Source organism: Fukomys damarensis, unplaced genomic scaffold (genome assembly GCF_012274545.1).
Source record: "Fukomys damarensis isolate Sample0158 unplaced genomic scaffold, DMR_v1.0_HiC HiC_scaffold_16, whole genome shotgun sequence".
Taxonomy (NCBI): Eukaryota; Metazoa; Chordata; class Mammalia; order Rodentia; family Bathyergidae; genus Fukomys; species Fukomys damarensis.
This window is the reverse complement of record NW_022900928.1, coordinates 102,883,637-102,897,177: the sequence shown is the minus strand read 5'-3', so window position 1 is coordinate 102,897,177 and position 13,541 is coordinate 102,883,637. Positions and strand designations below refer to the sequence as shown.

The 13,541-nt window shown below is 38.4% G+C and overlaps 1 protein-coding gene and 2 non-coding genes across 4 annotated transcripts in view; all 3 read right to left on the bottom strand.

Moving 5' to 3' along the window:
* The window catches only part of Nop58 (NOP58 ribonucleoprotein), a 35,026-nt gene extending 23,738 nt beyond the window's left edge, over window positions 1-11,288 (bottom strand). The window contains exons 1-3 of one of the 2 annotated variants that reach the window (XM_010616133.2): window positions 11,034-11,288; window positions 4,981-5,057; window positions 3,254-3,306 (exon numbers count right to left, since the gene is read on the bottom strand). In XM_010616133.2, coding sequence (XP_010614435.1) covers window positions 3,254-3,306; window positions 4,981-5,057; window positions 11,034-11,078 — 175 coding nt within the window. In that variant the 5' untranslated portion in view covers window positions 11,079-11,288. Of the gene's footprint in view, window positions 1-2,956; window positions 3,115-3,253; window positions 3,307-4,980; window positions 5,058-11,033 lie in introns of those variants that run through there. The other variant, XM_010616134.3, reaches the window with a different exon arrangement.
* Window positions 3,089-3,175, bottom strand: LOC117286464. The gene has a single exon (XR_004517632.1). It is a non-coding gene; the product is annotated as a small nucleolar RNA SNORD70 (small nucleolar RNA).
* On the bottom strand, window positions 4,056-4,144 carry LOC117286465. Its single transcript, XR_004517633.1, has one exon. It is a non-coding gene; the product is annotated as a small nucleolar RNA SNORD70 (small nucleolar RNA).
* Window positions 11,289-13,541: the final 2,253 nt, after the last annotated feature.

Below are 13,541 nucleotides of genomic sequence, written 5' to 3'. Positions count from 1 at the left end.
AAAAAAAAAAAAAAAAAAGGGATTTCTGAAAGTCAAGAAACAAAACAAAGCAAAAAATAATTTTCTTTTATTCTTTCCTTATATAAGTTTCAAAATCCTTGGGCTGGACATATATACTCAGTTGTAGAGTGTTTGCTCAACATGAGCAAGGGTCTGGGCTTGATCTTCAGCACTAACATTAATTAATTTAAAACTTTTAATAATTAAAAATGTCAAATTGAACTTCCTGTACCTCTTAATACTGCATATAACTTTTAATTTTAAGCTAGCATTTTCATTATTTAAGAGAAAAAAAAAACCTTTCCACTAGATCTAGTATAAAAACTTATTTTCCCTTTATCAAGAAGTTTATTATTGTATATAATAAAAAATATGACCAAGAGTAAAAACAAACTTTTCACCAGAGGTGTAGCTCAATGGCCACGCCTGCCTGGCAAGCACAAGGTCCTGAGTTCAAGGGGAAGGGTGGGAGACACAAAACCTCTCCATGGAAATGGCATATATGAACTTCTCTTCTGAGACTAGTACAGAATCTTAGTATCACACACCATCAGACTCTGAGGTTATGAGATGCTGGGTATGGTGACACATGTCTATAATCCCAGCACCTGGGAGGCTGAGGCAGGATCACCACAAGGCCAACTTGGGTTACACAGCGAGCTCAAGACCAGCCAGAACTACCTATACTGAGATCCTATCTCAAAAAGCAAAAAACAAACAAACCTCAATAAATAAGCAAAAAGAAAGTTAGGAGATTTAAAATATATGCTGGAACATTCACAGCCCATCAGTTTTGGTCGCGTCATTTCAAAACTGCCTTCTAACTAACTATCAGGGCGAAGATTCTCAGGAAAGGACTCTACTCAGTAAGTTGATGTTCACCTCTGTGGTAAAGCAAATAGCAACAGGCACCTAAGTAGTTTCAACAACTACATTATTTTTATTTTGAAACAGGGTCATGCTATATAGTTCAGGCTATGCAGCCTCAATGTAGCCCAGGCTATTTCTTCCCTCAGACTCCTGAGTATTGGGATTATAGGAGTGCAACACCACATTTGAATTCTTGACAGAGCTCACTATTTTCATTCATTTACCCAAAAATACTAATATAAAACCCCGTGACCAGATGCTGTTAGAATCTAAGGCTTTGACAGTTTAGAGCAGTGTCTGCTTTACAGGTAAGTTGGACTAGGAAGATAACAACTTTATTTTTCATTTATGGTGATTCTTAGCTTGAACCCAGGGCCCTGCACATGTAAAACATGTACTCTAATACCAAGGAACATCTCCAGCTGGAGATTTAACTTTCAATTCTCACCTATAAAGCATTTTCTCCACTCGAAATAAGTGAATTCAGAAATATCTCAAGTTTCATCTCATGTAATACAGAGAAAATATTTGCCTCAGGGTTGTTTCAAGGATTAAATAGTAACTGTGAAGTCATGAGCATGAATCGGAGCATCATGTTGGGACCAATCCATTAGCTACTAATGCTAAAAACTTGTCTGGACCAGGGATTTAGCTCAGTGGCACTGTACCTGCCTTGCAAGAGGAAGATTCCCCAGTACCAAGAAGAGAAAAAAATAAAATTGCTTTGTGTTCTGGCAATGACTGGACTTATTCTTCTCTTGACAGAACTGTGAGAAACATCTCATATTAAGAAAGGGATATGAAAAAAGAATGCAGAAGCCAGCTGGGATAAGGGCTGCAGTACTGGCAATTCCAGGAAGAAATCACACCATGATCTATGCGAACAATGCCTCCTAGAGTTGGAATATAGCTAACAATCTCATTGGGATCTTACCACAACTCTACCTATACTGAAAGTGGTAGCAAACAGGTCTTTTAAAAAATTCTTCAGGAGGGCCTGGGAGTTAGCTCAAGTGGTTCTGCCACCTGCCTCACAAGCACAAGGTCCCAAGTTTTATTTCTGGTACCAAACAAACAAACAAACAAACAAACAAAAAACTTTAGGGCTGGAGATTTAGCTCAGTGCTTCTGCCGCCTGCCTTGCAAGTGCAAGGTCCTGAGTTAGATCCCCAGTACCAAAAACAAAAACAAAAAAACTTTAGTGAAACAGTAATATGCTTGTATTTTATAGCTGAAGAAGGCACTTATTACTAATGTGTTGATTAAGAAATTGGCCCTATAACATTTTAGTATATTTTTTGGATTCCCAATTTTCACTCTGAGAACTCTATCTTCCCCCTGTGGTTGAATAACAAATTATTTCCATCAGGGCCAGGGAGTTAGCTCAGTTGTTCTGCCTCCTGCCTCGCAAGCAAAACAGCCTGAGTTCAACCCCCGGTACCAAAAAAAAAAAAAAAAAAGTTTCCATCTGTCAAATTCTTACCCAACCATAAGCCAATATCTTCCTTACAGTTCTTCATTTTCAAATTATACCATGGAGTAGTTAGCTGATTAGCAATTTAAGCAACTATATCCACCCTCTGTTTTGGTTACTACTTAGCAAAAACAAAACAAAATCTGTAATTATTTATTAAAGTTGCTCATAGTTAATAAATATATCACTTTGTCTACTGTCCCACATGACAGCCAGTTTAAACCATTACCTCTAAAACTTTAAAAACCGACACTTCTTTATATAAATAAAATTCTTATGCCACTCTATAGTTTGAGCATGTATGAAAAAAATCTTGGCGGGAGGGGACCCTCTCTTCTTGAGGGTGAAGGGAGGGTAGGGGAATGGTGAAATAATAAGAACCAAGATACACCGTGTAAAGGCACAAGAGCCCAATGATGAATGTGACTGTACTGTTTGCCTTAAATGTCCCAATATATTTAATGGAAAAAAAAATTCTTCTCTCTATAATTTTGAATAATATGGATATGCTTTCTTGAAGTGTTATACCCCTGGACAGCTTTGTTAGTAGTTTTGTGGCTATTCTCCACTTAGCCTTGGACTAAATTAGAGCTGTGTACTTGACCACATTACCTTGGTCCCTGTAGAATAGCTTTTACTGAACTGCTTCAGCATTATGCTGCTGGTTTCCACAGGGGAATCAATTTAACCACTTCTCACCTCTCATCACATGGGAGAAACCAGCCCTATAGTGAAAGAAGCTAACTCAATGTTGTCTCAGTGGTAGTGACGAATTTGAGTCAGATCACTTAAATTCAGTTCCATTAAGGATGCATCATTGACAACATTGAATAAGGTTAACTCAGGCAACTGAAGCAAACAACCATTTTAACAAGAAAAAAAGAGCAAGGTTTTAGTTTCTGAATTTACCTGCTAATGCTTCTGCTGTATCCTGAAATTTCTCAAAATGTTTTAACTTTACTCTAGAATTAAAAGAGAAGAAACACGTTATAGGGGAACACTGATTCTCCAAAAGTTATACTGTGAGAAAGTAGTATTGGATGTTTCCAAGGCACATCCATTATCTCTGGAACTGAATGCAATGTTGAGCATTTTTCATACTAGACCAGTTTTTCTTTTTTTTGGTACCGGGGATCAAACTTGGGACGTTGGGCTTGCGAGGCAGGCAGTGGAACCACTAAGCTAAATCCCCAGCACTATGAACAGTTTTTCTCAATGTTGGCCTAGAAAAGAAAGCTGTAGACTTTCAAGGATGCATAGGACAACAGATGAAGCTTCAACAGAAAGCATACACAGTATAAGGGCTGGGGATTTAGCTCAGTGGCACTCTTTCCTCACAAGCACAAGGTTGAGCTTGATCCCTGGTACCTACAGAAAAACAAAAAACAAAACAAAAAAAACCCCTATTTAGTATAGAATTTACTAAAAAAAAAAAAAAAAAAATGAGTCTCCCTTAGGTCTGAAATCTCATGACATTTGCCTATCCAATACAAATGTCATTAGAAAATTTATGAGTAAGGTAACATTTTATAAAAAATGAGGCCTGGCATGGTGGCACACCTGTAATCCCAGGTGTATTTGAGATGCTGAGGCCAGAGGACTGCCACAAGCTTGAGGCCAGTTTAGGCTACATAATGAGTTCAAGACCAACCTAAACTACAAAGTGAGACTTTGTCTCAAAAACAAAACAAAAACACATCAAGTATATAAATTCATTGTTGCCTCAGTGGTAGCGACGAATATTTGAGTTAGACCAGTTAGATTCAGTTCCAACAGGGACATATCACTGACAACAATGAACTAGATTTCCGGGCACTGGGGGCATGCCTGTAATCCCAGCACTTGGGAGGCTGCGGCAGTACTGCTGTGGGTTTGAGGCCCACTGGGCTACATAGTGAGTTCAAGGCCAGCCTGAACTAACACCCAACCCTGTCTCAAAAAAACTAAAAAAAACAAAAAACAAAAAACTAGTTGCCTGAAGTTACGTTATCTTAAGCAAGATTTTCTTACCTGGCAAGGTAATATGCAGGTGTTCCCTCAAGTACAAATGTTTTTGTATTTAAAAATACAAAAATTTAAGAAAAAAGCAGTAATTCCCATCTTAACCTAATACACCCTTACCCCTATTTCTACCCGGTGAAATGGCATTTATTCAAATCTCTCAATACTTGGGGCTTTTACTACTATGAATGTTACACTTCTGTATTTGTTTCCAAAATGTCTGACATGCCATTTCCTTGGGCTTACCACCTTTTTTGGGGGGGCTGTACAAGGACTGAACTGTGGGCCTTGTACATGCTAAAAACACTACCAGTGGGCAACCTGCCTCCTCCTAGCCCCAAGGAAACTTTTAAAAACTTGGTGAAATGTTAAATCCAGGGATGGGAATGTGTGGTAGCACACTTGCCTGGTTCAGTATTTACAAGGTTCTGGAACTTGCAGCAATTCTCCTGCCAGTCTCCCAAAAATACTGGGATTATAGATGTGCATCGCCAGCCCTGGCTTACAATTACTTTTGACAGAAATTTATACTTAATTCACAATTCTGTTTTAAAATATCTATAAAACATTAATTCTAAGGTGCTGCCCACTCAATGCACAACTAATTAAAAATATGAAGTTTTAGGACTACTTACATTTTATTTGCTTTCTCTGGAGTTTCAAATTCTTTCCACAAACTATCAACCTCTTGAAGTTTCTTCTCATTTAGAACCTGTAATAAAATATTTACATAATTTTCTTCAAATTGTCCATCTTAAGCATATACAGCTATGTTTTTTAGGCACTGTCCATACCAAATAAAATTGTTGAAAGCTATTTCTCTCACTGAAATAATGAACTTGTTTTATTCCCTATCATAAACTTTTGATCAAATAGCAGTTCTTGTAAGGTCTAGCTAGGGTCTTTAAGAACTTTCATGCATACTTTTAGGAATGGCAAGATATACTTAGCATAGACATATGTAAATGCATTGTATGAATACACCATCATTTTTGCCCTTATGGATATTAAACTTTCTAATTTTCCCTTTTCAAAACTCCAGAAAACATATATATATTTTTGGGTACCAGGGATCGAACTCAGGACCTTGTGCTTATAAGGTGGCAGAACCACTGAGCTAAATCCGCAGCCCCAGAAAACATATTTTTTGTATCTACACACACTGCTTTTGTAGAATAAACTACATGAATGGAGTTAATTGACCATGCAAAATAGGCAGATTTTGTTTAACAGATGTTGCCAATAGCTTTTCAGAGAGCTTATCAGTTTCACTTAAATCAGGACCCCAAAAAAAAAAAAAAAAAAAAAAAAAAAGGCTGGGTGTGGTGGTACACACCTGTAATCCAAGCACTTGGGAGCCTGAGGCAGGAGGGTTGCTATGAGTTCACCAGCCTGGGATACATAGTTCCTGGGATACATAGTTCTAAATCAGTCCCAACTACATACTGACCCTGTCTCAAAAAACCACAAAAATAAGTAAATAAAATAAGATAAAATAAAAATCAGGACTAAATTTTTATTTATTTATTTATTTTTGCCCAAACCCAGTAATAAATTTCTAAAAAAGTATTTCACCTTCACCAATACTGTATATGACAAGTCATATGCCCAAGTACAGGACAGGGTAGATCAATTCTAAAACACAACTTCCTCCTATATTTAACAACCCTGAAATTTAGACATTTTACATTTTATGACAGGTTGATCTAACTGGCATTGTAGAAGAATGGCATGTTAAATTTTGTGAAATAAAATAAGCAGATAACAATTTTATGAAACAGGCCTGATAAAATTTTTATTACTATCAAAGTATTTACACATGAATTCTTAAGAGAGATTTTTTGTTTTGTTTTTTGAGGCAGGGTCTCCCTTTGTAGCTCAAATTAGCCCTAAACTATGTAGCTCAGGCTGGCTTGAGCTTGCAATGATCCTCCTGCCTCTGTCATGAGCGCTGGGAGAGCACTAGGATTACAGGCGTGGGCCACCACAACTGGCTTTTTTTTTTTTTTTTTTTTTTTTTTGGTACCACGGAGAGTGCTCTGGACCTTGTACTTTCAAGAGAAGTACTGTGCCCCCTGCCCAGGTAAATCCCCAGCCCTATTTTTTTAAACAATAAAAGAAACCCAGTATTTTAATTGTACAAAACTTAAGGTTTCAGATGAGTATGGCAAGATTATTTTAAGGATTTCTTGATTGTTAAAATTTGATTCCACAATTTAATGTGACATATTTACAAAACTTGAACAGTTTGTCAAAATAAATCAAAGTAGAAAAATTGAGTAATCACAAGTTAATAAAAATAAAGCAGCAAGCAACTGCAAAATATAGTGTTAGTATTAAAAAAACACTGTAAGCCACAGGCAGTGATGCAGAACCTTTTAGAACAGCTTTCAATGATACAAAAAGCCTGCCTTGGGATAGGTTCAACACCACTGTCATAGTGTGTGCCTCTCATTAGCATGCTGGAGACCCTGGTTCATGCTCTAGTAGTGTGGGGAAAAAACAAAGGCTACCAAATAGTTCCACTTTGTATATACTGAAGTTGAAACATTCAAAGTCATTCAACTAAAATTTAAGGCTGCACTAATTTTTTCTTTTACTTTTGTTTGGAGGGTTACTGAGGATCAAACCTAGGACTGCAAGCTTGCTTGGTGAGTACTCTTCACACTGAGTTATATACCCTCAGCTTGCCCTAACCCCCACTCCACCATGGATCAAACTCAGGACCTTGTGTTTTTGAGGAAGGCGTGGGTCCACCCTGGCCTTAATATCAATTTTTTGAAACTGTTCAGAGTATTTAAGAATCATACCCAAAGTTCACCAGTTGTCAAGATCAACACAGAAATGTAATGAAGTCATGGTGATTCAAGACCACCTATGGTTTTGCAAAGACCAACAAAACTTCAGCATTTGGAAAAGAACATTACTAATAAAGACAACTGAAATGGAGGAAAAAATACCCTAGATTTTCTTTTACATTTGTCTGCAATTTAGAATCATTCATTTTCAGACAGGGAAATTGAAACAGGTGTCCACAAAATCCATTTTATATTTCATCATTTTGGATTAAGATGGAATAATTTTCATTTCAAAGGAGTATTGTATAGCTGGCTATTGCTATCAATATATCTTTAGTGCTGCTATTATGTTTGTCTGTATCTTAGACACACAATGAACTATTTACAAATAAAATGAAATGTCCAGACTTGCTTCAAAATGATTCAGCAAGGGTAGGTGATATTGAACACAAAATGTTGAAGCTAAGTGACAAGATACAGGAGGTTCATCATCAGTCTTCTCCCTCCTTACTTGAAATTTCTCAAAATAAAAACAAAACAAAACCTTCACAGGGTGCAAGATATGCCCAGAGCATCCTTCTCTGTGCTAGACAAGAATGAATTTATGAACAGGAAATAGCATGAGTATATAAAAAACTGCCCCATTTTCCATTTTGGGCTACTTAGGATTTTGTTTTACTTAAATACTATTAATCTATGCTAACTTTAGTTTCTACTTCAAACAATATGAACAAGGTATGTTTTGTGAAACTTGAGTACAGAATGAATCAATAATTGAATGATTTAAAATGTAAATCGCTCAAAAGGGTACAAAATTAATACTTGCAACAATCAGCTCCAAAATTATGCCAAATGTGAAAAAAACCAAACACAAAAGACTAAAATATTTCTGCTTACATGAAATTTTAAAGATAAAATTATACAAACAGCTGATTATTGGGTGACTAGATTTGTGACTTGACTTACTTGAAAACAGGTAAAAGATGGACATGGTGGTGCCTTTAACTCAGGAGGCAGGAGGTCAGCTTGAACTGCTTTATGAGTGAGGCCCTGTCTCAAAACCAAGCAAACCAAGGGCCAGGGATGTAGCTCAGTGGCACTGCAAAAGCACAAGGTCCTGAGTTCAATCCCTGGAGTGGAGGTGGGGAGGGGAGCAAACCAAACCTAACTAAACCACACTGAAAAAAGAACTACTTCTGAGGATGAAGGGTTCTAAAAGTGAGTTGTAACTGTAAAGGCCAGTATACAACCATATACATTTTACTAAAACACACAAGATGAATAATGTAGCGTACACAGTATATTCAATGAAGCTAGAAAAACTTATACTGTTCAGTAATTAGCATATACAGGAACATGTGGGATGTATGTAAGAAAAATCTTTAGCCAGATGTGAAGCCACATCCCAGCATTCACAGGAGGATCAGAGTCTGAAGCAAGCCTGGGCTACATAGTGAGTTCAAGGACAGCCTGAACTACACAGGGAGACCCTGTCTCAAAATAAGGTATATGAGCACACTGAATTGTATATAATATATTCCTCCATGTAAATTGAGGTTAAAAAAAATGCATTTCTCAAGCATGAATTTTTTTCAACAAACACCCCAACATTTTAAGATTATGAGAATAAAACTTGTACTGTCTTTTAAGATAATTCACACTATAATCTTCACCTTTAAATGTACAATATTTTCAAAATTGTGCACCTATTACTATGTAATTCCAGAACGTTTTGTATATCTATTTTATTTCAGGAAAGATTAATATTAATTCCAAATTATAAACAAAATAGTATTTCTATATATTCTAGCTTGACTTATTAAATACTAGTTTGTCTCACAGTAACCTGCTAATAACAGCGACAACCGTAACAGCCAATTAGATAATTAGTTGTTTCTAATACATGTTTTTACCTAGCACTTTTTACCTTATACCAACATAAATCTAGAACACAAAAACTTTTGTTTTTGTTCCTATGTTCCCAGCCCTCTGCCTGCCTGGCACATAAAAAGTACTCAACCTACCTCATTCCAACATTTCATGACATCTCAACTGTACTAAGATCTCACTGCCATAAATATTTCCTTGCTGATGAGATTGTAAATTAATTTCAAACTTTCTATATAAAAACAATCAAGTCTCAAGCCGGTTATCATCATCCAGATTTCTCCTTTAGGCTTCAAATTTTAAATACAGATTGTATCACCACATCCAGCAGACAATGCAGATTTCACAGCCCAAACCCTTCATAGTTAACAATCATCTTACTTAAACCAAAACCCTACAACCAACCCATCAGCCAACTTACCAGTTTTGCCTTTTAAAAAAGTCAGTATTTTCCACCACACTGACCTTAATCTAAGCAATCCTATCTTGCCCAAACTAAAGCAAAAACATCCCCGCTTCTTTTCTTGCCTCCCTACAATCTAGTCTTGAAACAAAACCTTCTTAAAGACAAATTAAACTGGGGGTAGGGGAGTATGCCTGTAATCCCTTTTGGGAGGCTGAGACAGGAGAATTACAAGTCCGAGCCCAGCATGGGGAAAGTAGCAAAACTATCTGAAAATTAAAATTAAAAAATCGGGTTGTGACCCAGGGCCTTCTGCTTACTACGCAAGCACTCTAATACTGAGATATGCTCCCAGCCCTAAAATGTATTTCTTCTAATGAGTCATAGCCAAAAATCTACCGCTTTTTGAGCAGAAATGAAGTATTCAATAAAAAACCGTACACACACACACACACACACACACACACACACACACACACACACACACATATATACATACACACATACATCTTTTTGGAATCCAGAGAATCTCACACAGTATGTAAACCAAGTTAGCCTTTTTCAAGCATGATTCTGGCTTAAGATGTATTTCATAAAATGTGAGAATTCTTGAGAATTTTTATATTTTTGTTTTTAATGAAAATCTAACAGCCTGAACATATTTGTAATCATCTGCATGCCTCCCTCAAAAGTGCATTATGTTTTGTAGTTAGGATGGTCATGCTTGCATTTTGCTCTTAATCAAATGCAGGTAAGTGGCTTGCTGAGAACATATCACAAAATTTGATGAAAGATACAGGTAAACGTCTGGCTGGGTGACAGCACAATGTATGCAAGAGTTTCCATCAACCAAACAGAATTATGGGAAGAGAACTGAGCCACGACTAGGCACATGCTAACAGAGATATGCTGGGCAAGGGGCCTAAGGCACAGCATTCAGTGCCAAGTCAAGTAGAAAGGGGCACACAGTAGGTCCCACCGCTGCACACACAAGATTGTAGCAATTCTTCATGGTAAATGCAAAAGCAAATGAAATAAGTGCTTCCCCCCTACCTTTCTTTTTTGCAGTACCGGGGATCGAACTCATGGCCTTGCTGTTCCGAGGCAGGTGCGGTGCCACCGAGCTAAATCCTCAGCCCTGAAGTGGTTTTTATGTATCACAAAGTAAAGGAACGGACTTTCCATTTTATTCAAATTAATAATTTTATTCAACTTTAAAAAAATCGGGCCGGGGATTTAGTTCAGTACTGAGTTCAAGCCCCCAGTACTTGGTGTGTGAGGCATCAGGTCACTCCTCGCTTAAAAGCTTTCGATTACTCCTTAAAGCATCCAAAACAAAATCCGAACTCTTGTCACAGGCTGCATAACTCGAATACCGCTCTTTCATTGAGCCAAACCCTCTAAAGCAAAACGGCCCAAAACCGCGGGACCACGTGCTCGCCAAAACGCGGGCCCCAATTCCTTCCACTGAGTTCCTGAGCCCCGGGATTTAAAAGGCATTATACGACCCAGAATACTTTAGATCTCTCCTCAAGTCATTCTGCCCCTCGCCTATCCAACTCCGACCTTTCCCCCCACAACTGCTCAATCTCCCTCCTACCTTAAAGATGGCGTAGCCAACGGATGTCTCAAACAGCACCAACATGGTGAGGCCTGGTCAGGGGCCGCGCGGCCCGCCACAAGTTCCTACACCAGTATACAAAAGGGATTTCTGCAGCCACAAAAGGGCCGCGAAAGTCTCCGCTGACAGAGGACAAAGGAACACACTTTTTGCGAAGAATCAGATCACGTTACTTAGAGGTCCAGACCCCAGCAGCATGCTGAACTCCGGTCCGCGAGTCACTGTCTCCGAGAATTCTGGGATACTAACATCACTTCCGGCGGAAGATTGCAGTTTCACGCACAGCTACTTCCGGAAAGGTCCCGCCTTGTGGGAGGGATAGGGCGGATCAGGAAAAGAGCCGGATGTTTTAGGGCTGAAAACGCGCAACGGAGCTCTACAAAGCAAATAGTTCGCCTGTTAAGTTTTAAACCCTGCTCTTTCCAGGAGTAGCATATTTTACCTTCAAATAAATGAACTGACTCTGTCTTTTCAGTATCTGGAATTTGAAATGTTAAGTAGTACCGTCAGACTGCCCCTTTTCTAGCCTTGCCTTCCAGGAAACGCCTCTGAATGACATCACGACTGTCACCTGTCGTTGGCGAGAACTGCGATCTCCTCTGGCCAGACTGATTCTTACCACAGGTTTCTTTCAAATATACGTAAGCCTCTTATGTTTCTGCTGCCTTTGTTAAAATGACTCCAGCTATGAATTTAAGTCATGCTTCTGTGTAAAGTGCTTTTCTAGGAACCTTCAGTCTCGGTGCCTAGATTACACCGTATAAATACCCTAGTTCTTGAACAATCCTGTCTTCCAAGAATAAAATGACCCTCTTCACGGCTCAGACCCCCTTGCAGATTATTATTCCCTCCAGCACTCCACAACGTGTGGACAAAAGGAAAGAAAATAGTGGGCTGAATACTAGAAAAGATGAAACTGGGGGGAAATCCAAGGCCTGGGGAAGCCAGGTGTGGTGGCGCATGCCTGTAGTCCCAGCACTCTAGCAGGCTGAGGATTGCAAGTTCAAGCCCAACCTGTACAATTTAATGATTGAGCTAGACCCTGTTTCAAAGTGAAAGATAATCCCCCCATTTGGGAGGCTGAAGCAGGAGGATCACTGCTATCCTGGTCACATATTGTGGATCCGGCTATCTTGGGCCACATAATGAGTTCAAGGCTAGTCTGTACTATACCACAAGACTCTGTAAAAATCAAAAATATTTTTTAAAATATAAAAACTAAAAACTAAAAATAGGGCTGGGACTATCGCTCAGGGTGATGGCCCTTGGTTCAATGCCAGTACCACACATATGCTCAAGCACACATGCATGTGCCCGATTGAGATTCTAGGGTGCAGACAAACGTGGTTGATTACAGACATCGCTGTAATCCAGAGTGGTCAGGGACACAAGAGAAACTAAACTGACTTGATTAGGAAGGGAATATGGATAAGATGGAAGCACTACATCTCTGTATAGTATTATTTATTCTCATGGTTTGAGTTTTTCATTTGTTTTGTTTTAGACACAAGAGTCTTGCTATGTAGTTCAGACTAGGTACTAACTGAATATGGAGCCAGGCTGCCTCAGCTTCTCAAATGATTCTTTTGCCTCAGCTTTCCAAATGCTGGGATTAAAGGCATGTCTACACCTAGCTCACTGTTTGTTTTTTGGTTTTGTTTTGTTTTTTTGGTGTGGGGATCAAACTCAGGGGAACTCTACCATTGAGGTGCACTCCCTTACTTTTAGTGTACTTTTTAAATTTTGAGACAGGGTCTTGCTAAGTTGTCCAGACTCTCCTTGCATTTGTAATCCTCTGCCTCAGCCTCTCAAGTAGCTGGGATCATAGGCATGAGCATCCGCACCCAACTTCTCAACATTTTTCTGTCTAGTCTCCTTAACAAAAGTGCAATCTGCTAGACAATGGAATCTGTATCTTACAGTACTTAATTGTATCCATATAGAGCATGATATTGTGCTAGTTATTAAATATAATCTCAAGGGAAAGTAAAAATAATATGGGTTATGTACGCTTTTCAACTCACAATGATTGTAATCATGTATTGCAAACATGGATTAATAAAAATAAAATATTTAAAAATAAAAGCTATACCTTAAAGTAGTAAATAATATCTATAAAATCAGTGAAAAAGAAACAGGATCTCATTCAGTGATTCTTAAGATTTTAATGAATGAATGTCTGTAGGAAGTAAAATTCATTGGGTGGGGGTACTGGGGATCAATCTCAGGACCTCACATTTACAAGGAAGGTGTGGTGCCACTGAGCTAAATCTCTGGCCCAGTAAAATTCTTTTTCTAACGTCTAATGTTTTGCATTATTTTCTAAAACAAATCACTTCAATAAGAACTCTTTTGGCTGGGCATGATGGTGCACACCTGTAATCTCAGCACTCTGGAGGCTGAAGCAGGAGAATTGCTGTGAGTTTGAGACCAGGCTGGGCTACATAGTAAGGTCAGAGCCAATCTGAACTACAAAGGGAGACCGTG